Source organism: Neoarius graeffei, chromosome 4 (genome assembly GCF_027579695.1).
Source record: "Neoarius graeffei isolate fNeoGra1 chromosome 4, fNeoGra1.pri, whole genome shotgun sequence".
Classification (NCBI taxonomy): Eukaryota; Metazoa; Chordata; class Actinopteri; order Siluriformes; family Ariidae; genus Neoarius; species Neoarius graeffei.
The window spans coordinates 25,687,380-25,714,467 of NC_083572.1; the positions used below are offsets into that span (position 1 = coordinate 25,687,380).

Consider the following 27,088-nt stretch of genomic DNA (forward strand, 5'->3'; position numbering starts at 1 on the left):
ACCAAGCCCCAACACAAGAGCTGCTGACCTGAGAAGGAAGATCGTGACCCAACTGGAAACCTGGAGCCCCTGACAAATACCGAAGCTGAGTTGCCAAGTACCTTCAGAAGATCTACTAGTAGATGTGAATGCTGCTCTGAAGACAATCTTCACAAGAACCATCACTGAGACCAACAAGCTGATACACAGTACAGCAATAGTAATCATGGAGATGCTTGGACACAAGATGGGCTCGGGATATAAACAGTATCCACCATGGAAGAGACGATTAGAGGCCAAGATAAAGGCAGCACGGAGAGAAGTTAGCCAGCTAGCTGAACTACAGAAAGGGAACATGGTGAATAAAGGGGCACCCAGGAAGTACAACTCACTCTCCATACCAGAGGCACTCGAAACTGCCAAACAGCGACTAACAGCTCTGGCCACCCGGTTGAAGAGATACACCAAGGAGGGAGAGGCCAGAAGAATAAACAAGCTGTTCTCCACTGAACCAGCCAAGGTGTACTCTCAGTGGCAGGGGAACAACAACCGGTCAGACCCACCAAGAGCTGAGGTGGAAAAATACTGGAAAGACATATGGGAAAGAATGGCATCACACAACACCGATGCCCAATGGTTAGTGGACCTAAGAGCTGACCACAGCAACCTCCCAGAACAAGAACCAGTAACCATCTCAATGGCAGACATCCAAGAAAGAGTGTCAAAGATGAAGAGCTAGACAGCACCAGGCCCCGATATGATCCATACGTACTGGCTGAAGAAGCTAACTGCACTCCATGAACGCCTAGCAGCACAGATGAACCAGCTGCTGAGGGATGGAACCCACCCAGAATGGCTAACCCAAGGCAGGACAGTCCTAATCATGAAGGACCCCCAGAAGGGACCCATCCCATCCAACTACCGGCCAATTACCTGTCTCTGCACAACATGGAAGGCCCTGTCAGGCATCATTGCGGCAAAAATGAGTAAGCATGTGGCTCAATACATGAGCGAGGCACAGAAAGGGATTGGCAGTAACACCAGAGGAGCCAAGCACCAGCTACTGGTCGATAGAACAGTCGCCCGAGACTGTAAGAAGAGACAGACCAACCTGTGCACTGCCTGGATTGACTACAAGAAAGCCTACGACTCAATGCCACACACATGGATACTGGAATGTCTGGAACTGTATAAGATCAACAGGAACCTAAGGACCTTCATCCAGAACTCAATGGAAATGTGGAAGACAACCCTAGAGGCCAACTCAAAACCCATTGCCCAAGTCAACATCAAGTGCGGCATATACCAAGGAGACGCGCTATCACCACTGCTGTTCTGCATAGGCCTGAACCCCCTCAGTCGGATCATCACGAAGAGCGGCTACGGGTACCGATTCCGTAGTGGGGCAACAATCAGCCACCTGCTCTACATGGATGACATCAAGCTGTATGCCAGGAACGAGCGAGAAATAGACTCGCTGATCCACACCACCCGGATCTACAGCGATGACATAGGGATGTCATTCGGATTGGACAAGTGTGGCCGGATGGTCTCAAAGAGAGGCAAGATGATCCGGACTGAGGGGATTGACCTACCAGAGGGCAACATAGGTGATATCCAAGACAGCTACAAGTACCTTGGCATCCCACAGGCTAATGGAAACCATGAAGAAGCCACAAGGAAGTCAACCACACCCAAATACCTCCAGAGAGTAAGGCAGGTCCTGAAAAGTCAGCTGAATGGTAAGAACAAGGTCCGAGCCATCAACATGTACGCACTACCAGTCATCAGATACCCCGCTGGTATCATAAACTGGCCAAAGGAGGAGATAGAAGCCACAGATATCAAGACTAGAAAGCTCCTCACCATGCATGGAGGGTTCCACCCCAAGTCCAGCACCCTGAGACTATACACTAAGCGGAAAGAGGGAGGCCGAGGGCTAGTGAGCATCAAGACCACGGTCCAGGATGAAACATCGAAAATCCGAGAATACATCAGAAAGATGGCCCCAAAGGATGAACTGCTAAGTGAATGTCTCAGGCAGCAGAACCCTGATGAGAGTGCAGAGGAGGAGGAGGAACAGACAACCTGGAGAGACAAACCCCTACATGGCATGTACCACCGTCAGATAGAGGAAGTGGCTGATATCAAGAAATCCTACCAGTGGCTGGATAATGCAGGACTGACAGACAGCACAGAGGCACTAATCATGGCAGCACAAGAACAGGCCATAAGCACAAGAGCCATAGAGGCCAGGATCTACCAGAGTAGATCAGACCCAAGATGCAGACTGTGCAAAGAAGCCCCTGAAACAGTCCAGCACACAGTAGCAGGGTGTAAGATGCTAGCTGGATCAGCGTACATGGAGAGGCACAACCAAGTGGCTGGGATAGTATACAGGAACATCTGCAACCAGTATGGAATAGAAGTAACCCAAGTCCCAATGGGCCATACCACAGAAGGTGGCTGAGAACAACAGGGCCAAGGTTCTGCGGGACTTCAGCTTCCAGACTGACAAACAGATCCTGGCTAACCAACCGGACATAGTGGTGGTGGACAAAGAGCAGAAGAGGGTGGTGGTGATAGATGTGACGATCCCAGCTGACGCCAACATCAGGAAGAAGGAACATGAGAAACTTGAGAAGTATCAAGGGTTGAAAGAGCAGCTGGAACGGATGTGGAAGGTCAAGGGTTGCGTGGTCCCCGTGGTAGTGGGGGCACTTGGGGCAGTAACCCCCAAACTGGGAGAGTGGCTCCAGCAAATCCCAGGAACAACATCTGAAGCCTCAGTCCAGAAGAGCGCAGTCCTAGGAACATCGAAGATACTGCGCAGAACCCTCAAACTCCCAGGCCTCTGGTAGAGGACCCGAGCTTGAGGATGACATGGATACCACCCCCCCGCTGGGGGTGAGAAGATTTTTTTTTTTATACACACACACACAATACACACAATATTTGTTGTGCCTAACCTGCACTTGTGGGCAGTGGCTAGATCCAGCTTGGAGCTGGTCTAGAATGGAGAAGTAAGACACCTCCTTCCCTCCACTAGTCTGGGTGCTCACCTTGGGCAAGTGTCAGTACACCCTTAGCCAGGGTTACGGCTTGCGTAGTGAACACCCTATTGGCAGTTCTACTCGTCAGCTCGACAGTAGTTCCGGCAAACTGGCAGGACTGTTTACCAACCCGGTAGCAATCCTGGCACCAAAGCAACAGGTCTTACTCCTGTGGCCGTGTCAGCTTGCTGTCCCGCCACAATCAAGGAAAGCCCGCCAAGGGACACTATTTTGTGCCATTTAGTGTCGTCTTTTTTAGGCACAGCCTACACATTATGTCCATGTCTAATCATTATAATTCAGATAAAGTTACTGCATTCGAGGCAACCGACGCGCCACGTACTATGGCAGTGGTGGAAAATTTGCGAAGTCCATATAAGATTGAAAATAAAAAGAAAAAACAGCTCATCAACCTTGGAGCTTGGAATGTTCGCACAACCAATGACAGCGACTCATCCATTAGACCAGATCGTGCTACTGCTATAATCTGTCATGAACTTAATGAGGCTGGCATCAATATCTGTGCCATCAGCGAGGTCAGACGCCCAGGAACTGGAAACATCAGGGAGAAAGAGTACACTATATTTTGGAGTGGAGGTGAAAATATGACAGCTGGTGTTGGCTTTGCTATCTCAAATAGATTGAATGATCTAATTCCTACTCCAATCAATGACAGGTTAATGACACTCTGGATCCCACTTGCGAACAGAACTTCTTTAACCTTAATTAGCGTTTATGGTCCCACAATGCAACGCTCGGATCACGAAAAAGAGCGCTTTTATGAACAGCTAAGGGAGTGTGTTACCAATGTAAAAGGAGACCACGTCATCATCCTCGGTGACCTGAATGCACGTGTAGGTAAAGATTATGAATCTTGGGCATCTGTTATTGGTCGACACAGAGTAGGAAGAATGAACTTAAATGGTCTGATCCTCTTGGAGTTTTGCTCTCGTTTCCAGCTTTCAGTTATGGGAACCATGTTTCAGCTTAAAAACCACTTCAAGAACACCTGGCAACATCTAAGGCACTGGCATAAGATAGATCATGTACTAGCCAACAGAACAGTTAGAAAATTCATAAATGTGGTCAAAGTCAATCCACATGCTGACTGTTTTACTGACCATAAGCTTCTCACCTGCAGGTACTCTATTCCTATTAAGATGAAAAAGAGACGACCAAGACGTCCACCAAAGTTGGACACTTCAATGAATGCTGAGAAGTTAGACTCACTTCAGCGCTTTCTTGGTGACCGTTTAGTTGGATCAGTTGTGAATTGGGATGACCTGAAAAATGTGTTACACGAAGCTACCACTCACACCTTTGGAAAACTAAAGACAAGCTGTCAGGACTGGTTTGAAGATCATCACGAAGAAATAGTAACTCTTCTTAAAACCAAAGACCTCAGAAAAGACAGGAATGCTCTCAGAGCAACGATAAGGAACCTGAAGAACACCTGGTATCAACAGAAAGCATGTGAAGCAGAACAATATGCTAGAGAGAACAACCTCAGAGAATTTTATAAAACAATCAACGCTGTCTACGGCCCAAGATCTAAAAGTATCCATCCTGTAAAATCAAAAGGGTGGCGCCATTCTCTCTTCTTCTGACGATATCAAAGACAGATGGGTTGAGCACTTTGAAGAACTTCTGAATCAACCTTCTAATATTGATTGGTCTATAATAGAAGAGTTTGAGCAGCGACCCATCGTTGAAGATCTTGACAACAAGATCTCACTTGAAGAGACAAATGTAGCTATAAAGAACACCAAACTTAAGAAGAGCTCAGGTCCAGACGGAATCATACCTGAGGTGCTTGTCTATGGAGGCAATGCTTTAGCAACCACTCTTAACTCTTGTCAATGACTTCTGGAGAAAAGAATATCTACCAGCTGATCTTGTTGATTCTACGATCTGCATACTGTTCAAAAAAGGCAACCGTAATGATTGCTCTAACTACCGAGGTATATCTCTCCCAAGTGTTGTAGGCAAGCTATTTGCTGATGTTCTTCTGCAACGTCTTCGATACCTAGCCGAACAGATCTACCCGGAATCACAGTCTGGATACAGAGCTAGCAGAAGCACTGTTGATGGGATTTTTGTTCTGAGACAAGTTATGGAAAAGTCTCGAGAACAGCGTCAGAATCTGCATATTATCTTCATTGACTTTACCAAAGCTTTTGATTGCGTAAATCGCGATCTCCTCTTTAAAATCTTACAGAAACTCGGCTGTCCCGCAAAGTTTGTTCGCATAGTCAGCATGCTCTATTCATCAGTACACACCAGATTATTGATTGATGGAGATCTATCCAGACCCATTGATTATAAAAATGGTGTGAAGCAGGGATGCAAGCTTGCACCCACCTTGTTTGGAATCTATGCAGCAGTTATGCTTCACCTTGCATTTAAAAATCTTCCAGCACATTACAGTATCAAAGTTCGTTTTCTTTACGATGGTAACCTCTTTGACCTGAGACGCCTGAAATCTAAGACTAAGATACTTACCGAGTTTATAAGGGAGGCCCAATACGCAGATGACATTGCCATATTTGCCAACAGCAGCACATACCTACAGTCACTGCTAACAGCTTATCATCAACTCTCAAAGAGGATGGGCCTTTCAATTAACACCGATAAGACTGAATCTATGAGTATCGGTGACCAGTGTGACTTCTTCATTGATGGTTGCAAGATCAAGAGGGTACACCGTTTTAAATACCTTGGAAGCTACTTAACAAGTGACTGTAGATTAGATGAGGAACTTGCTGCTAAAATTCAAGCAGCCTCGTGTGCCATGGGAAGACTAAGAGATAGGGTATTCGACTGCAGAGACCTCACTGTTGAAACTAAACTCAATGTATACAACCAGTGCATTATGCCACTACTTCTCTATGCTAGTGAAACGTGGACGTTATGTTATCATCAAATCAAGCTTCTCAGAACGGTCCAACAAAGACACCTTAGATCCATCCTAGGTATAAAATGGAGCGACTACATTACTAATGACGAGGTACTGGCTCGTGCCAAAACTGCTGACATAGAAACTACATTAGTTAAAAACAGACTTCGATGGTTAGGTCATGTAATACGCCTCCCAGATGAAAGACCTGTAAAAATTCTTCTTTTTGGAGAACTTGCCGAGGGAACAAGGAAAGTTGGTCGTCCTTTTCTCAGATATAAAGACACATTAAAGTCGATACTCAAGCGTGCTGGAGTCCTGGACTCATGGTATAACAAGACGAATGATAGATTAGAGTGGCGCAAGCTTATAGAAGAAATCAGTTTATTTCTGGATCATGATCGTAAAGAAGCTAACATTCAGAAGAGACAAAAACGAAAAACAAGGACTGTTAAATGTACATGAAATATCTTTGTGACGTTATCTTTACCAACTATCGAATTCATATACATAATTTGTAAATACCCGTGTCGGGTGTAAGGCGTATGATGATGATAACCCGCACTAAATAACTAGATTTATATAATTCCTATTCAGTAAGCCCCTACATGATTAGGTTGATGAGATTTGGATAAAAGTTATTTTCAATAGAAATGCTGAGACTGTCAATGAGTGCTGCTAGCTGCTGTTTAACAACGATGAAGTCAGCTGATGAAGTACATGTAGCTGCATTTTATGTAACAGTTTATTGACTGCCAAAAAATAAACAATTCTGATTATAATTGAAGTTGTTTTGTTCATCTGTATTCAAGATTTCACCATATTCTTCAATAGTATTAGAGAATCTGGAGAAACTGGTCACCTTAGCTTAGTCAAAGTGCACATCAGACTTAAAATTATTATATCATCCATATGTGGATTTCAATCAGACTACTTTTTGTGTGTTTGTTTGCAAATATTTCTGAAATTTGATAAAATGACTGAGGTATGGTTTCATATTTCAAGTTTCCAAATAGTATTGATTACCCTTTATTTTCACTGTTAAAAGTTACCAGAGGCCACCATTTCTCAGTGCATTTCATAAAATTTTCCGTGCCCAAAGGGGGGCACACACCCCCGCACGCTTTGCGTGCATTATGTCTGCCGCTGGCAGACATTTTGCACCCTTCTGTAAGTTATTTGTACCCTGCTATTCTCCCAAACTTTGAAGCCCCTGACACACACACACACACACACACCTGATTCCCAAAAAGCTGGGACAAAGTACAAATTGTAAATAAAAATGGAATGCAATAATTTACAAATCTCAAAAACTGATTTTGTATTCACAATAGAACATAGACAACATATCAAATGTCGAAAGTGAGACATTTTGAAATTTCATGCCAAATATTGGCTCATTTGAAATTTCATGACAGCAACACATCTCAAAAAAGTTGGGACAGGGGCAATAAGAGGCTGGACAAGTTAAAGGTACAAAAAAGGAACAGGTGGAGGACCAAATTGCAACTCATTAGGTCAATTGGCAATAGGTCATTAACATGACTGGGTATAAAAAGAGCATCTTGGAGTGGCAGCGGCTCTCAGAAGTAAAGATGGGAAGAGGATCACCAATCCTCCTAATTCTGCGCCGACAAATAGTGGAGCAATATCAGAAAGGAGTTCGACAGTGTAAAATTGCAAAGAGTTTGAACATATCATCTACAGTGCATATCATCATCAAAAGATTCAAAGATTCAGAGAACCTGGAAAAATCTGTGCGTAAGGGTCAAGGCCAGAAAACCATACTGGGTGCCCATGATCTTCGGGCCCTTAGACGGCACTGCATCACATACAGGCATGCTTCTGTATTGGAAATCACAAAATGGGCTCAGGAATATTTCCAGAGAACATTATCTGTGAAGACAATTCACCGTGCCATCCGCTGTTGCCAGCTAAAACTCTATACAGTAGTTCAAAGAAGCCATATCTAAACATGATCCAGAAGCGCAGACGTCTTCTCTGGGCCAAGGCTCATTTAAAACGGACTGTGGCAAAGTGGAAAACTGTTCTGTGGTCAGACGAATCAAAATTTGAAGTTCTTTATGGAAATCAGGGACGCCGAGTCATTCGGACTAAAAAGGAGAAGGACGACCGGAGTTATCATCAGCGCTCATTTCAGAAGCCTGCATCTCTGATGGTATGGGGTTGCATTAGTGCGTGTGGCATGGGCAGCTTACACATCTGGAAAGACACCATCAATGCTGAAAGGTAGGTTCTAGAGCAACATATGCTCCCATCCAGACGACGTCTCTTTCAGGGAAGACCTTGCATTTTCCAACATGACGCGTACATTTTATTTTTATATAAAACGCATATATATAAAAAAATATATTACAACGCAACCACATACTGCATCAATCACAGCATCATGGCTGCGTAGAAGGAGGGTCCGGGTACTGAACTGGCTAGCCTGCAGTCCAGATCTTTCACCCACAGAAAACATTTGGCGCATCATAAAACGGAAGATACGACCTAAGACAGTTGAGCAACTAGAATCCTACATTAGACAAGAATGGGTTAACATTCCTTTCTCTAAACTTGAGCAACTTGTCTCCTCAGTCCCCAGACATTTACAGACTGTTGTAAAGAGAAAAGGGGATGTCTCACAGTGGTAAGCATGGCCTTGTCCCAACTTTGAGATGTGTTGTCGTCATGAAATTTAAAAAAAAAAAAAAAAAATCACCTAATTTTTCTCTTTAAATGATACATTTTCTCAGTTTAACCATTTGATATGTCATCTATGTTCTATTCTGAATAAAATATGGAATTACGTTGTCCCAACTTTTTTGGAATTGGGGTTTATATATATATATATATATATATATATATATATATATATATATATATATATATATATATATATGTGATTCCACGCTTATGGGTACTGAAATGGGGACATGAACTTATTCACCTAAAACCATTTCTTTTTTTACCATCAGGTCACAAAACATGTAATCTTTAATGAATGATATGTTAAAAGATAACTTTAATTTTCTGAGATGTAATAAAAACATATTTATATGCCAAAGTCAAGCCTATGAGTTCCAAAATGATGTCTGTTACATTACTTCTGTTACGATTGTCCATCTCGCGTCTGTTACAAATTAATTACAATCTAGCTATATACCATGTTAATCTTATTGAAAGAACGTGTATGTTTATTCTACTACACATGTTTATTAATTATATTTGCTAAAACATCACCTTCCTATGTTTCAAAAAGTAATTCTACATTGTTAAAATTGAGAATATATATGTCCACAACACTTCTGTTACGTTCTGACTTTGGCATATAAATATGTTTTTATTACATCTCAGAAAATTAAAGTTATCTTTTAACATATCATTCATTAAAGGTTACATGTTTTGTGACCTGATGGTAAAAAAAAAGAAATGGTTTTAGGTGAATTTTTAAAAATAAGTTCATGTCCCCATTTCAGTACCCATAAGCGTGGAATCACTCACTCATATTATTTATTTATATATATATATATATATATATATATATATATATATATATATATATATATATATTCATTCATTCCCCTCACACACACACAGTGGGGCAAACAAGTATTTAGTCAGCCACCAATTGTGCAAGTTCTCCCACTTAAAAAGATGAGAGGCCTGTAAATTTTCATCATGGATACACTTCAACTATGAGAGACAATGGGGGGAAAGAATCCAGGAAATCACATTGTAGGATTTTTAATGAATTAATTGGTAAATTCCTCAGTAAAATAAGTATTTTGTCACCTACAAACAAGCAAGATTTCTGGCTCTCACAGACCTGTAACTTCTTAAGAGCCTCCTCTGTCCTCCACTCGTTACCTGTATTAATGGCACCTGTTTGAACTCATTATCAGTATAAAAGACACCTGTCCACAACCTCAAACAGTCACACTCCAAACTCCACTATGGCCAAGACCAAAGAGCTGTCAAAGGACACCAGAAACAAAATTGTAGACCTGCACCAGGCTGGGAAGACTGAATCTGCAATAGGTAAGCAGCTTGGTGTGAAGAAATCAACTGTGGGAGCAATTATTAGAAAATGGAAGACATACAAGACCACTGATAATCTCCCTCGATCTGGGGCTCCACGCAAGATCTCACCCCGTGGGGTCAAAATGATCACAAGAACGGTGAGCAAAAATCCCAGAACCACACGGGGGGACCTAGTGAATGACCTGCAGAGAGCTGGGACCAAAGTAACAAAGGCTACCATCAGTAACACACTACACCGCCAGGGACTCAAATCCTGCAGTGCCAGACGTGTCCCCCTGCTTAAGCCAGTACATGTCCAGGCCTGTCTGAAGTTTGCTAGAGAGCATTTGGATGATCCAGAAGAGGATTGGGAGAATGTCATATGGTCAGATGAAACCAAAATAAAACTTTTTGGTAAAAACTCAACTTGTCGTGTTTGGAGGAGAAAGAATGCTGAGTTGCATCCAAAGAACACCATACATACTGTAAAGCATGGGGGTGGAAACATCATGCTTTGGGGCTGTTTTTCTGCAAAGGGACCAGGACGACTGATCCGTGTAAAGGAAAGAATGAATGGGGCCATGTATCGTGAGATTTTGAGTGAAAACCTCCTTCCATCAGCAAGGACATTGAAGATGAAACATGGCTGGGTCCTTCAGCATGGCAATGATCCCAAACACACCGCCCGGGCAACAAAGGAGTGGCTTCGTAAGAAGCATTTCAAGGTCCTGGAGTGGCCTAGCCAGTCTCCAGATCTCAACCCTATAGAAAATCTTTGGAGGGAGTTGAAAGTCCGTGTTGCCCAGTGACAGCCCCAAAACATCACTGCTCTAAAGGAGATCTGCATGGAGGAATGGGCCAAAATACCAGCAACAGTGTGTGAAAACCTTGTGAAGACTTACAGAAAACGTTTGACATCTGTCATTGCCAACAAAGGGTATATAACAAAGTATTGAGATGAACTTTTGTTATTGACCAAATACTTATTTTCCCACCATAATTTGCAAATAAATTTTTTAAAAAGCAGACTGATTTTCTAGATTTTTTTTTCTCATTTTGTCTCTCATAGTTGAGGTATACCTATGATGAAAATTGCAGGCCTCTCATCTTTTTAAATGGGAGAACTTGCACAATTGGTGACTGACTAAATACTTTTTTGCCCGTGTGTACACACACCTTTATTGATGTAATTCTTGAATAATTACTATGAAAATGGTGATTTTCAACATTCCCTAAAAGATGTGATCACTGAAAGATATAAAAGCATCACGTATAATTACTATATTGTCTGGAGTGGTTATATGTTATACTCGGAGTAATTTTCTGTGAAGTTCCATGGCAGGATGCAACCCACAGTCCACCATCAGTATCCCAACATCAGAAGAGAGTAATTCAAGCATACAATTTGAGAATCTAGAACCCAGGCAGACGCAGCCTGCTTTGGAGAACATCATCCAAGGTCACAGACCTCAAGAGAAGTGGCCAAAGTCCAGCAGGAAAAAAAAAAAAAAAAAAAAAAAAAAGAGTGGACAACAATCAACGCAGACCTGACAGAGATACTGTATAGTATCCGAGAAGCAGCAGAGAAGAAAATGGGTGAACTGATCATCTCCTATGGTGCAGACAGGTTTGGAACCAAAGAGCTCGGAAAGAAAGCCACAACAACTCCTCCCAAGTCCAGAAGGCAGCAGGAAATCAAGTACCTCAAGAAGAGAAGGAAGTTAAGAAAATGCTGGAAGAAATCCCTCACTGGAGAAGCGGGAGGGCATCAACATCCTGCAAGCAGCCCTAAAGGAGCACCTGGGAAGGTTGCGGAGAGCAGAAAATCTAAGAATTCAATACAAGAGGAAGGAGAGGACAAGAACACCCTTTTACAAGGATCCCTTCAGATTTGTCAAGGGACTCTTTGCAAAGGAAAAGAGCAGGTCACTTAAGGTGCCAAAGAGGGAGTTGGAGGATCACCTGAAAACAAGTCGTACCAAAAGATGGAAGAAAAGGAAATACCTCTAGACATGCCTCCCATGCCTCAACCAGAACACCAGTTGAATGACAGCCACCCCCCAAGATGGAGCGAAGTCAAGAAAGCTGTGGGGAAAGCAAGGGCAGCTTCAGGGCCAAACAGAGTCCCGTACCAGCTGTATAAAAATGCTCCCAAATGTCCTACAGTTCCTGTGGAGGCAAATGAAGGGGATTTGGGGAAAAAAAAGGAACCATCCCAAAAGCATAGCAAAAGAGCTGGAGGACTGATAATCTCAAAGGAAAAAGATGCTTCAAACATTGAGCAATTTCAACAAATCAACCTCCTGAATGTTGAAGACCTTCTTCAGTGTTTTAGCCCAAAGGTTGATATCGTACCTGAAACGGAACAACCTGATAAACACATTGGTACAGAAGGCTGGGATAACAGGCTTTTCAGGATGCTTACAACACACAAGCATGATATGGCATCAAATTCAGTCTGCAAAAATGGATGGAATAAACCTACAGGTCTTATTCCTGGACCTTGCCAATGCTTTTGGGACAGTTCCCCACTCTCTCCTGTGGACAGCCTTCAATTATTTCCACGTTCCAAAGACCATCACAAATCTGGTCAAAAACTACTTCTGAGATTTGCGATTCTGTATTGCAACACAATATCTGGCAACCTTCGGAAGTGGGAATAATGGCAGGGTGCACCATCTCCCCACCAGCCTTCACCATATAAGTTATTCGAGCATCCAAATGGGTGGTAGGAGGAGAACATCTGCAGTCTGGACAGTGCCCAACTCCCATTCACGCCTATAGAGATCTTGCATGTGACGTCACAGCCGATCCAGATTGTGACGGACGCCATTTTGTCTGTCAAACGCCATATTTCCACCTTCTACTTCTGGTTCTACTTCTACCTTTTCTTCCGGAAAACCATACTACAGGGGTTCCCAACCTTTTCTATGTCAGGGCCCACTTGAAGATTTCACAAATGTCCGCGGCCCACCACTGACCCAATAAATAATACCAAGGCAAATGAATGCATTTTAAGACCAATTTTTATTTTAATATAAAAAATGGAACTGTGGCAGCGGGGGCGTGGTCAAGCGCCGGTCTGTGACAGGAGGGCGGAGCCACGGAAGGTGAGGGGCAGAATCACTACACCTGATGGTAATTAACCTGTGTTTGTGTGTCTTCCCAGTAACTGCGCCCTATTTAAGGAGACGGAGGGAGAGCAGAGGGGAGATCTTCCCGGGACGAGAACACAGCGTGTGTGTTTTGCTGAAATATTGTTAAACTGAAAAGTCTGGCAATAAAGCCTGTTCCTTACCTGAAGCTTTTGTCCTGCCGTCCTCTGTGCTCCACCTACACCTAAGGGACATTCTACAGTGGTGCCGAAACCCGGGAAAAGGTGGAGCACCAACCCAGCAGCCCCATGGAATCCTCCCCGTTCGCCGACCTGGTCCACGCCCTCGCCACGGCTCAGCAAAGCCAGCACCAGGCACTCGTCACGCTCCGAAAGGAACAAGAGCGGCGCTTCGAAGCCCTGGTGCTGGCCCAGAAGGAAGATCGCGAGGCGTTCCGGCATCTCCTCGCGTCGGCGGGGTCCACCAGCGCCCCGGCCACGGGCCCGTCTCCCCTCACCGTGATCAAGATGGGCCCGCAGGACGACCCCGAGGCATTCCTCACATTGTTTGAACAGGTCGCCGAAGCCTTGGGGTGGCCGATGGAGCAGCGCGCGGCGCGCCTCCTCCCCCTTCTAACGGGAGAGGCGCAGCTGGCCGCGCTACAGCTCCCCGCCGACCGCCGGCTGGCCTATGCGGACCTCCGCCGGGCCATCCTCCAGCGCGTGGGGCGCACACCAGAACAACAGCGCCAGTGCTTCCGCGCGCTGCGATTGGAGGAAGTCGGCCGGCCGTTCGCGTTCGGCCAGCAGCTCCGGGACGCCTGCTGGCGGTGGCTGAGGACCAATGATCGCGACGCCGAGGGAATCATCGATCAGGTGGTGCTGGAGCAGTTCATCGCCCGCTTACCAGCCAGAACCGCGGAGTGGGTCCAGTGCCACTGCCCGGCCTCGCTGGATCAGGCAGTAGGACTGGCGGAGGATTATTTGGCGGCTGTTCCGGTGGCAGGACAGCCGACGACGTCTTCTCTCCTCTTCTCTCTTTCTCCCCTCCTCGCCCCATTCCCCCACCACGGAGACGGGGGCCGGCTCCACCCCAGCCGGCCCGCCACACCCGTGGTGCCCTCCCGTTTCTCCCTTCTGTGTCTGTCTCTTCCCCCCTCAGGTGAGTGAGCCCCAGAGCACCGGTGCAGAAGGAAAGCCCGGGCCGCTTTGCTGGCGCTGCGGGGAGCCGGGCCACCTGCAACAACAGTGTGCAGCAATGGAGGTGGGTGTGGTGGTACGGATCCCCGACGCGCCAGAGGCTGCCCTCGATCGGGCCGGAGCATATCGCATACCGGTGAGTGTCCAAGGGGCTACATATCAGGCGTTGGTGGATTCTGGTTGCAATCAGACCTCGATCCGCCAAAGCCTGGTGCAAGACGCGGCATTGGGGGGAGCACAGGGGGTGAAGGTGTTGTGTGTGCACGGGGATGTTCACAGCTACCCTTTGGTGTCGGTCCACATATTTTTCAGAGGGGAAAAATCTAGAGTGACGGCGGCGGTTAATCCTCGCCTTACCCACTCTTTAATTTTGGGGACTGATTGGCCGGGATTTCGGGGTTTAATGACACGCCTAGTAAAGAGTGGGTCCTGCCATTTGACAGGGGGAGGTCCCGGTGTCGCTTTGGCTCGAGCTGCTGTCGCAGAGCCGTCTACGTCATCTCCGCGACAGAGTGAGGAGCCGCCGGCTCCTCCTCTTTGTTGGGGAAGCCCTCGCGGATTTCCCATTAGAACAATCTCGAGACGAGACTCTGCGGCATGCGTTTGACCAAGTGAGAGTAATCGATGGTCAAACGCTCCAGCCGAACGCCACCCCGTCCTTCCTCTATTATAAAGGATAGATTATACCGAGTGACGCAGGACGCAGAATTGGTATTCCAGGCGGCTCACTTTAATCCCATGGCTGGACACCTAGGGCAGGATAAGACACTAGCCCGAATAATGGCCCGATTCTATTGGCTGGGGATTCACGGCGATGTCCGTAGGTGGTGTACGGCGTGCCGCGAATGCCAATTAGTAAATCCAGCCGCCATTCCAAAAGCGCCTTTGCGCCCTCTACCTCTAATCGAGAGCCCGCTCGAAAGAATTGGGATGGATCTCGTCGGGCCATTAGATTGGTCAGCACGAGGGTACCGCTTTATATTAGTCCTGGTGGACTATGCAACGCGATACCCGGAAGCAGTGCCTCTGCGCAATATCTCCGCACGCAGTATTGCGGAGGCACTCTTCCGCAGGCACTCTTCCGCGTCATCTCCCGAGTTGGAATCCCGAAAGAGATTCTGACTGATCAAGGCACTACGTTTATGTCACGGACACTGCGCAAACTGTATGGGTTATTGGGGATTAAGCCGATCCGCACCAGTGTGTATCACCCACAAACGGACGGTTTAGTAGAATGGTTCAACCGCACCCTCAAGAATATTATTAAAAAATTCGTAAGTAAGGACGCACGTAATTGGGATAAGTGGCTTGAACCCTTGCTGTTCTCAGTGCGAGAGGTCCCCAAAGCCTCCACGGGGTTCTCCCCGTTCGAATTGTTATATGGGCGTAAGCCGCGTGGCATCCTAGACGTGCTGCGGGAAAATTGGGGGGAAGAGGGACCTTCACAAAGCAAAAACGAAATCCAATACATTATGGACCTGCGCGCAAAACTCCACACACTCACCCACCTAACTCAGGAGAATTTGCGGCAGGCCCAGGAACGGCAAGCCCGCCTGTACAACAAGGGCACGCGCCTTAGAGAGTTCACTCCGGGAGATAAGGTACTCGTACTGTTGCCCACGTCGAGCTCCAAATTGATCGCCAAGTGGCAAGGACCCTTTGAGGTCACACGGCGAGTTGGGGACGTCAACTATGAGGTGAGGTGCTACAGATTTACCACCTCAATCTGCTTAAACTCTGGAACGAGGAAGTCCCCGTGGCATTGGTGTCGGTAGTTCCGGAGAAGGCGGAGCTGGGGCCGGAGGTTCAAAAAGGGACATTGGCATCACGTACCTCTCCGGTCCCCTGTGGAGACCACCCCTCCCCGGCCCAACTCACGGAGGTCACCCAGTTGCAGGCCAAGTTTTCGGATGTGTTCTCGCCCCTGCCTGGTCGCACTAACCTCATAGAGCACCACATAGAGACTCCCCCGGGGGTGGTAGTGCGTAGCCGCCCTTACAGGCTACCCGAACACAAAAAAAAAGGTGGTTCGGGAAGAACTTCAGACCATGCTCGAAATGGGCATCGTCGAGGAGTCCCACAGTGACTGGAGCAGCCCGGTGGTCATGGTCCCCAAGGCCGATGGGTCGGTCCGGTTCTGTGTGGACTATAGAAAAGTCAACGCGGTGTCTAAATTCGATGCGTACCCAATTCCTCGTATTGACGAGCTGCTCGATCGACTAGGCACGGCTCGCTTTTATTCGACACTGGATTTGACGAAGGGATATTGGCAGATCCCCTTGACTCCACTATCCCGGGAAAAAACGGCCTTTTCCACTCCGTTCAGCTTACACCAATTCGTCACACTTCCTTTTGGGCTGTTTGGGGCGCCTGCTACGTTTCAGCGGCTGATGGACAGGGTCCTCTGGCCCCACGCCACCAACACGGCCGCATATCTGGACGATATAGTCGTTTATAGTAATGACTGGCAGTGGCACTTGCAACACCTGAGGGCCGTCCTTAGGTCGCTGAGGCGGGCGGGTCTCACTGCCAACCCGAAGAAGTGTGCGATTGGGCGGGTGGAAGTACAGTATCTGGGCTTCCACTTGGGCAACGGGCAGGTGCATCCCCAAATTAAAAAGACAGCAGCGATTGCGGCCTGCCCGAGGCCCAAGACCAAAAAGGGGGTGAGACAGTTCCTGGGGCTGGCTGGCTACTATCGTAGGTTTATACCTAATTATTCGGATGTCACCAGCCCACTGACTGACCTCACTAAAAAGGGGGCACCAGACCCGGTCCAGTGGACGGAGCAGTGCCAGCGGGCTTTCTCTGAGGTAAAGGCTGCACTGTGTGGGGGGCCACTATTACACTCCCCTGACTTTTCTCTCCCTTTTGTGTTGCAGACCAACGCATCGGACAGAGGGCTGGGGGTGGTGTCGTCCCAGGAGGTGGAGGGGGAGGACCGCCCCATCCTGTACATTAGCAGGAAGCTGTCGGTGCGTGAGGGGCGCTACAGCACTATTGAAAAGGAATGTCTAGCGATCAAGTGGGCGGTCCTCGCCCTCCGTTACTACCTGCTGGGGCGCCCTTTCACCCTCCGTTCAGACCACGCGCCCCTCCAGTGGCTCCACCGCATGAAAGATGCCAACGCGCGGATCACCCGTTGGTATCTAGCACTCCAACCCGTGAATTTCAAGGTGGTCCACAAGCCGGGGGCGCAGATGGTCGTGGGGGACTTCCTCTCCCGCCGGGGGGGGGGGGGAAGTCGGCTGCAGGCCGGATGGCTGCCCGGCCTGAGACGGGCGGTGGGGGTATGTGGCAGCGGGGGCGTGGTCAAGCGCCGGTCTGTGACAGGAGGGCGGAGCCAGGGAAGGTGAGTGGCAGAATCACTACACCTGACGGTAATTAACCTGTGTTTAATTAACCTGAGAACACAGGTAATTAACCTGAGAACACAGCGCATGTGTGTGTGTGTGTGTGTTTGTTTTGCTGAAATATTGTTAAACTGACAAGTCTGGCAATAAAGCCTGTTCCTTACCTGAAGCTTTGTCCTGCCGTCCTCTGTGCTCCACCTACACCTAAGGGACATTCTACAGGAACATTTAGGACTGAATAGAACTATTATGAAAAATGCACTAACCGCATAAAAGGGTAACATTTTATTTTGATGTGAAAATAGAATATTTAGGACTGAACTGAATTAATATGCAGGAAGGTCAGTGTGCGTTACTCAACATCATATATTCTATCAAGAAAATAATTGCAATGAAGCAAAACCAATGCATTGCACCTAATGTGAAGGCTGATGTTGCATGGTGCCAACCAGATACTTTATGTCTGGCACAATGGATGACAGTCGAAGTCGAAGATCTGGCTCAACATTCAGTTTATTTCTGTACTTTGTCTTCAGCGCCACTAGTGCAGAAAACCCGCACTCACATAGGTACGTCGTCGGAAAAGGCATCAGAAATCTCACAGCTCTGTCGGCCAGATCGGGATACTCAGAAGCAACATGAAGCCAAAAGTTTATCAGGTGCTTCTGTGAGAAGACCAGCTTCAATGCGGTGTCGCAGAAGAGATACAGAAGACTGTCTTGCTCTTTTGTGCTCAGGGCAGCAATGGCCTCATCACTGTGAACACCGAATGGATTTTCGATCCAACTGCATTGCGCATCGAGAGGAGGGAAGTATTCACGCAGCTGTTTTCAAACCCTGGAAGTGCTCTTTGATTGCGTTAGTCACATGGATGGGAAGCTGCCTCTCTTCCTTTGTCAAAAAATCTGACAAGTTTTCAAAGGAGTCATAATTTGACTGGTTGACACACTTATCCCACTGCGCAAGTTTTCTTATTGCTCCCTCCACTTTGTGCTGGACCTTGAACATGTTAACAGCGGATCCCTGAAGAGCTAGATTCAAAGCATTTAAGTGGCTGAAAATGTCGGCGAGATAACCCAATTTAGCCAGCCATTCAAAATCACTCAGTGCGTTTACATGCACATAGAGAAAATCGAATTTCTGCCGTTGCTCGACTGAAATCGAAGTTCTAAATGGCATGTAAACACCTTAGCTCGGCTGAAATTGAACCAAACTTGATTTCTCGCAATTGAGCTACACGACCTAGATTATGCGATTGTAGCCGAGCTACTTAGTGCATGTAAACCCTATCGAGCTACGGAGTCGAGCCGCTTACTTCAGCGCTGCCCCTTCCGGAAGTGACGAGTGACGAGACCACAAGCGGGAAACACAACAGCCTCGGTCGGCATGACAACGGCATGAATCTTTTCTTTTTGTGGCATTGTTTGCACTGTTAAAATTTAGCTCACTTACTGTATCACCAAATACATCTGTACAGCTGTTGCATAGCTGTGAATTGTGTACATAAACAAGTCATTGTATTTGTGTGTGTATATATAATGTCCAACATCTGAAGAATGTCAATAAAAACAAAACAATTGAACTTTGTGTGTTTATTAAGACATAAGTTAAATTGTAAGCAAAAAAAAAAATTTTTTTGTAAGCAAAAAATGGACTTTAGAAAAATATTATTGTGCAAAATAAGTTGCCTTACAAAACAGTGGTCTGCGCCGGACAGTTTGTAGCCATACAGTCTGTTAGAGCAAGCCTAACAGCTTGAATACGGAACTGCCAGATTGGGGGGTTTTAAGTGCATTTTGGCGGATTTGAACATGTTTTGGGCTGGAATACGTCAGCAGTATCTGGCAACACTATAGCTCTTCTTCATGACGACAACCGGAAGTGTACCAACACGATGGGGCATGTAGCGCCACGTGTGGCTTGGGTGCACAATAGCCCGATTTCACTTGTGCATGTAGGATTGGATTTCTCTGGCACCCCTGCTGGGACCCTTTGCTCGATTACCGACAGTAGCTCGATTTGGATGTGCATGTAAACGTACTGACTGAAGCAGTGTGCGAGTTCAAACTTTGAGTCGAGAAAAAACACACGCACTTCATCCCGCAGCTCGAAAAGGCACGTCAGCACCTTTCCCCTCGAGAGCCATCGCACTTGTGTGTGTAACAACAGCTGCTGGTGATCACTGCCCATCTCTCCACACAGCACGGAAAATAAACGTGTTTGCAGTGGATGGCTTTTGATGAAGTTAACAGCTTTGACGGCCTGGTCTAAAACAGTCTTCAGATTCAGGGGCATTTTCTTTGCAGCCAGTGCTTCGCGGTGTATACTGCAGTGGACAGAACTCGCTTGAGGGGCCACCGCTTTTACACGACTGACAACTCCGCTGTGCTGGCCCAGCATTGCACGTGCTCCATCAGTGCTCACCCCAACACATTTGGACCATTCAATACCATTGGAAACTACGAAAGCATTCAAAATGTCCAATTGCCTCAGCAGTTGAACGGGTTGGCAGAGGTCTACAAAAGGTCTTCCTTTATTTTGCCACTCTTTTCGTATCGGATGTAGGCAAGCAGATTTGATACGTTGGCAATGTCAGTTGATTCGTCCAGTTGGATGGCATAAAAACGGCTCCCTTTTATGTTCTCCATCAGCTGATGTAGCACATTGTCTGCCATGTCATCAATTCTGCGCTTGACAGTGTTATCCGACAGTGAAAGGAGTTTGATCGGCTGCACTGCTTTCTCTCCCAACATCACCTCAACTATGTTTTTAGTAGCTGGAAGAATCAAGTTCTCTCCATCAGTGTGTGGTTTTCCCGTCTTAGCGATGAGCTCGGAGACCAGATATGACGCTTCCACAGCCTTTGCATTGTCACTGCCCCTGGCAGTACCTTCCATTATTTTTCTCTTGCTCTGGTATTCTTTGAGCTTGTTCTTAAAGAACTGTGGTGGCTTGTTCACGTACTCCCCCTGCTTTGTCTGGAGGTGACGGCGCAGTTTACAGGGCTTCAAGGCTTCATTCGAAAGTGTTTCGGAGCATACCAGACACAGCGGGAGTTGTTCAGCCTCTGAGCCAGTCCAATAAAATCCAAGACCCAAGTACTCATCACTGTATTTTCTTAGGCATTTTCTTTTCTGTTTGGCAGGGTGATGATCACTTGTAGACTCGCCCTCAGCCTCTGGAATCTCTTTTCTTTTAGTTCTCTCTGTTGCTAACCACCTATCCATTTTGATGCACCTTTTTGGTGCCTAAACTAGCTTAACTTTGTATCCTCACCATGACAACTACCACTGTTTACACTGACTTTGCCACGGATTGTAACGAGTCAACAGCCAATAAGGGGTTGCAACGTTCATCCTTTTACTCTGAAAACCATAAATATAATTCAGGAGATGGTAGCGCTTTATTATTTTTGGACACTCAGGCACACACAAATATTATATTAAGATTTTTAGAAAATGATTTGACGGCCCCCTTGCAATGCCTCCGCGGCCCACAGGTTGAAAATCACTGCTCTACTATATACAATTCTACTACAACGGCTGCGGCTACAAGCTCTCCCTACCTGTGCACGTTTATGTCTTTTGTGTGTATTTTTGCGTGTTGTTCGTCTGTATCGGACTTCAATATCCACTACAACCATATGGACTTACTGGACATTGGTTTCCAGCAGAAAATGACGGTTTGTAGCGATTTCCATCGCATGCACAACATTCCGGACGAGATAGCGAGACCAGCAGGGTCTCCGTGGATTGTTAACGGAAGCAAAGCAAAGGAGGCGGCATCGGGAGCGGAAGCAAAAGCGAGGCTGCAGGCAGAGCCGGCCTGTTGACTAAGCTCAGAAAACAGCCACTCAAATCTCCACTGCTAAGCCTCTATCTCTCCAACGCCAGATCCATGGTAAACAAGACGGACGATTTGGAATTACAGCTGGAATTACCTTATTCTATAATCGGCTGGTCAGTGCTATCAGTACTAGTAATACTTAAGTGACTTACCCGTCCAATGAGGATTATTTTCTTGTTTACAAGATGCCACATCTGAGTCGCTGACAAATCCTGAATTTCTGTAAAGATAACTGTCCAGAGATTTATAAGCACGCAGTGCTTCACCACTGAACAGCGAGGGAAAGTTAATGAGGTAATTATACATGTCCGGGTATTCCGCTGGCAGTTCAATATCCACTGACACGGTCGTGAAAACTACGTCCGGTAAGCCATAAGGGTCACTAATCTGTAGATCGTTTATTTTAGACATGTATCTAATTATCTGTTCATTAGAAAAATGAGCCGTGTAGTCCGTCGGTTGAAATTGATCCATTCTGTACACGAGGGCAGCAGTATTCAGCTGTGTTGTTTACCGACAAGATGGCGGCTGTTAACTTTCCAGTCATGTGACTGCAAGATCTCTATATGGAGGATATGACCACCCTCCCCTCAACCACTGCATGTACCAAGCAGCTGCTGAATAAGCTTCACACCAACATAACTTGGACAAGGATGAAGCTGAAACCCAGCAAGTCAAGGAATGTATCCATCGTCCGAGGAAAACTTGTGGACCAGAGATTCCATATTGGCAAAACACCCATTCCAACAGTGTTGGAGCAGTCTGTCAAGAGCTTAGGGTGCTGGTACAACTTCAGTCTCCAAAGACTCTGACCAGAACGGCCAACTCAGGCCAAGTTTACATTAGACCGTATCTGTCTCATTTTCTTCGCGGATGCACTGTCCGTTTACATTAAAACGCCTGGAAACGCCGGGAAACGGGAATCCGCCAGCGTCCACGTATTCAATCCAGATCGTGTCTGGTCCGGTGCTGTGTAAACATTGAGAATATGTGGATACGCTGTGCTGAGCTCTAGCTGGCGTCTCATTGGACATCACTGTGACATCCACCTTCCTGATTCGCTGCCGTTGGTCATGTGACGCGACTGCTGAAAAACGGCGCGGACTTCCGCCTTGTATCACCTTTCATTAAAGAGTATAAAAGTATGAAAATACTGCAAATACTGATGCAAATACTGCCCATTGTGTAGTTATGATTGTCTTTAGGCTTGCCATCCTTCCACTTGCAAGTGGTAAGTGATACGCGCTGGGATCTCACACACAGCGGCTCAGTCCCGAATCACTGCTTGTGCACTCCACTCGCGCGCTCTGTGAGCTGCGCAGGGCCAGAGTGCGCACCCTCCAGAGGGCACTCGCTGTTCAGGGCGGAGTGATTTGGAGCGCAGGATGCCTGCGGAGCCGAGCGTATCCGTGTATTGGTGTTGCTGCGTGCACGCGAATCGTGTATTGGTGTTGCTGTGTGCACACTAATCGTTTTAAAAACGTTAATCTGATGATCCGCTGATACGGTCTAAAGTAAACTTGGCCTAAGGGAAGACACCATCACAGGCCTTTCTAGCACAGACAAGACCTCTCTTTCTGGAAAGTTGAAACTGTGGTGCCTGCAGTTTGGATTGCTCCCCCGTCTGATGTGGCCTCCAACAGTCTATGAAGTCTCAATCACCATCAAGAAGCTTGAGAGAACAATCAGGTCACACATCAAAGAAGTGGCTTAGACTCCCACGCTGCCTCAGCAAGATCAGCCTGTATGGACATGGTGCTCTAGAACGGTCTCTGTCTCGAGCCTCATCAAAGCATACAAATGCACCAAAGTGAGGCTGGACATGACCCTGACTGAGTCACAAAATGCTGCTATACAAGCAGCTGATCCCAAGCTGGCAACTGGGAGGAAGTGGACCCCAGGGTTTCCCATACATAGACCATTGTGTGGCGCAGTGCCACACAATCAGACTCGCGATTTTGAAAAAAAAAAAAATTTCCGTTGCATACCATTCCGTTCATTCATAGTGCTCTTTCTTCTCGTTCACGCGCGCGCACACCCACACAGAGAGAGAGAGGCATGTCCACAGGCCTGCCGTTGCGCATATACCCCAGGCCCGGCACCAGGAACAGTTTACCAAGGGGGCAATTAGAAATCGCAAGGGGGCAAATATTTTTCATATAGTGTGTAGTAGTGATGGCGGTCTGACAATGTGTTTCAAACAATTAACTGCGCCAACCACAAAACCACGGCCCCGAAGGTTGCTTTAGTACGGGTAAATCATGTGACATATTACCAGGGCAGTTGTGCTTTATCAACACCCGTGCCCACCTGTTAACCCTCCCCTCCAATTTTCTCACAGACACGCGTTACAACCGGAAAGATGCCAAACATAAAACACACACAAACCTACAGGCAAGTCCTTTAAATTTAAAATACATACAAATAGCTCCGCAGCATGAAAACAAAACATATGCAAAAGGTACTTGGCTCAGTGGCCAAAATCATAATTTAAAAAAAAAAAAATCAACAGACCCCATGGCTGCGTAATAGCCTTCCTGACTCGCACCGAGTCAACGCTAACCACTTAATCCACAATCCCAGTTTGGGCGTGTAGGGGACAAAACACTCTGAAGTGATGAATTTTCACCCCCGCTGCATGGGGGGTGACATCAACCATTTGTGCACATTTGTGCACAAAGCGGACCATATATGAACACGTACACCAACATAAACGGAGATAAACTTAGCCTACAAAGAAAGAAAATGGATTCACAATATTGTGATTGAATTCATTTAATTTGGTGGGGGAAAGACTACTCCCGTAAACTTGACTGCATATTACAGGATATTGCAGAGACAGTGCACTTGTAAGTGTCATAACAACCAATCAGATTTGTTCTACCGTGCCAGTTTTAGTAGTGATTTATGTGAAATGCTTACGCTACATGGCACACAGTGACAAAAGCACTGACAGCAGAGCCAGCCAATTGCTCTTCTACATAATCTGATTGACAGTGACCAGTAGTTTGAAATTATAATACTGACTACTAGTGCAGAGGCAGGCTTGCAGACCGACTTAATCTTCTCACGGCCCGGTACCGGTCCACGGCCCATAGATTGAGAAACACCACCCTAACCTAATCTCTCCAAGGCAACACATCATTCCCAAGTGTATCCACGCCTCCTTACAATATAGTAGAATAAAATTTTTTAAACCAATGAAAAGGAAAAAAAGTGCAGATATCACCATAGGGAAAACAAACTGTTCAAATTGGATACAGTAGACGTAAAAGATAGTTCAGATGAGAAAAGTGACGGGGGGGGCTATATTTTTTTCATTGAAACATATGGGGGCAGGGCTCGAAATTAACTTTTTTTCTTTGTGTCCCCCAGTGGTCCCGAATTCTGTGTTGTATTGTCCCGAATGGAAGCAATAGTGTCCCCATTTTTTTCCTCTCTGAAATAACCAGTGGTTAATATTATCATATGAAGTCTCATCTCATCTCATTATCTCTAGCCGCTTTATCCTGCCCTACAGGGTCGCAGGCAAGCTGGAGCCCATCCCAGCTGACCACGGGCGAAAGGCGGGGTACACCCTGGACAAGTCGCCAGGTCATCACAGGGCTGACACATAGACACAGACAACCATTCACACTCACATTCACACCTACGGTCAATTTAGAGTCACCAGTTAACCTAACCTGCATGTCTTTGGACTGTGGGGGAAACCGGAGCACCCGGAGGAAACCCACGCGGACACGGGGAGAACATGCAAACTCCACACAGAAAGGCCCTCGCCGGCCCCGGGGCTCGAACCCAGGACCTTCTTGCTGTGAGGCGACAGCGCTAACCACTACACCACCGTGCCGCCCATCATATGAAGTTACTATTATATTTGTAACTATGCGATTTTGAACCCCTTATATCATTTTTACAATAAGTCACAAGACACAAGCGACACATGTCCTATACATCATCTACTTCAAAATTACAGTTATTGCATTTTCAGTTTATTAAACTTTGGCGATCTCACTGTATGAATAGATACCCGTTTATTTAAAGGGGCCAACTAGCTCATTCAGAAAATGTTTCAACTCCCTACATCTGCAGTACACTTTAGTTGAAAATAAGACCCCTTTTATGTTCATTTCATCTACTTATACCTTGAATATCTGTTGGTACTTATAAGGCCAACTTATAATTTTCACCATTACCGTTATCCATTTTTATGAACTTTCCGTTATCCATTTTTATGAACTTTCCGTTATCCATTTTTATGAACTTTCCGTTATCCATTTTTATGAACTTTCCGTTATCCATTTTATGAACTTTCGCTGCCGAAGCGTGGGTGCAAATGTTAGCAACATCAACATAGTGCCAGGTCCGAGCCTAGTTGTGCTGCTGACTGACTAAACTTTCTGAACTAGAAAGACACCAAGAAAACTCACTTATTCTGTTGAACGGTATCTTCCGTCAATATCATCCACATCATTCCTGTTGTATTTTATAACGTGTCTAACAGTGTTAGACACGTTATATAGCGTTGCCTGCAGACCAGGCGATGACACTTTGGATCCTGAAGGTCCCGGAGACGTTATGTCTGGGCTTTCAGTTTCTTCCCCGCGGTCGGTCCGCTTCAACCACTTCAGCATTTTTGTTCTGGCAAGAGTCGGCGCAGCGTGTGCGGTAGCAATTCCATTCCAAGTCCATATAATGCGGACTCCGGCCGAAGATTCTAGAACAGAATGCGCTGCTCTGTAGCCTACGGATGCAGGTGCATCGAAAGTGTAGCTACTATGTATTTTTCGCTGTTAACGTTTTAAAATTAAAATTGACAAATTAGGTGAATGTCTACGTATGTGTTACGGCTTTGTAAATAATATTAATGTAGAACTTTTTTCTAGATCTGTTTTTTTTCCATTGTCCCGGGATTGTCCCAGATATGATAATTTTGTGTCCCGATGACATTTTTTATGGTCCCCGGGACATCGTTAGTTTCGAGCGCTGTATGGGGGCAGTATTAAAATTGTACTGCAGCCAGCCAGTAAGGGTGTTAAGCCACCACAGGTCTAACATTTTTGAGATGATACATTGTCCATGTTTTCTATAGTCTTTGTATCTATATGACGGACAGTCACGTGACTGTACTACACCAAATCAAGTCACAAAAAATTGCACATAAATTTACTGTACACACTGATGTATTACATACAGGTTTGTTATGTAAACAGCAGCCCAAGCACATAAACATTGACCAGTAAAAAGAAAGCAGAAGACGTCACCGGTGTGTTTGATGAACGTGAGATCACTGTCATCCTGCTCTGCCTCCATCTCATCCTCAGTCTCCCAGGCACCATCATCTGCAGGTCCTTCAGCTTCGGCGAAATCCACATCTTCCAATTCCTCCACAAGATCATCTAAAAAACACACAAGTCACAGAGCTACTCAAAACTAACTGATGGAAATTAAGTTCATTATTTAGCCTCTTCAAGTATTCACCTCTCTGTGTTAAGACGACATCATTTAGTGATCAAGTATGGGTTGTTTCCTGTTAGCAGAGAGGACAAACCCAACTTTTATGTAAAATCGTGCAAATGGCGATACAAGCACTAAATTTAGGACAGTGATGCTCCATGGGCTATTGATAATTTTTACCTGA

At 46.1% G+C, this 27,088-nt stretch overlaps 1 protein-coding gene across 3 annotated transcripts in view; it reads right to left on the bottom strand.

Moving 5' to 3' along the window:
* The window catches only part of aamp (angio-associated, migratory cell protein), a 160,982-nt gene that overhangs the window by 130,920 nt on the left and 2,974 nt on the right, over positions 1-27,088 (bottom strand). For all 3 annotated transcript variants that reach the window (XM_060919062.1, XM_060919061.1, XM_060919060.1), the window contains exon 2: positions 26,712-26,846. In XM_060919062.1, the coding sequence (XP_060775045.1) occupies positions 26,712-26,846 (135 nt within the window). The remainder of the gene's footprint in view (positions 1-26,711; positions 26,847-27,088) is intronic.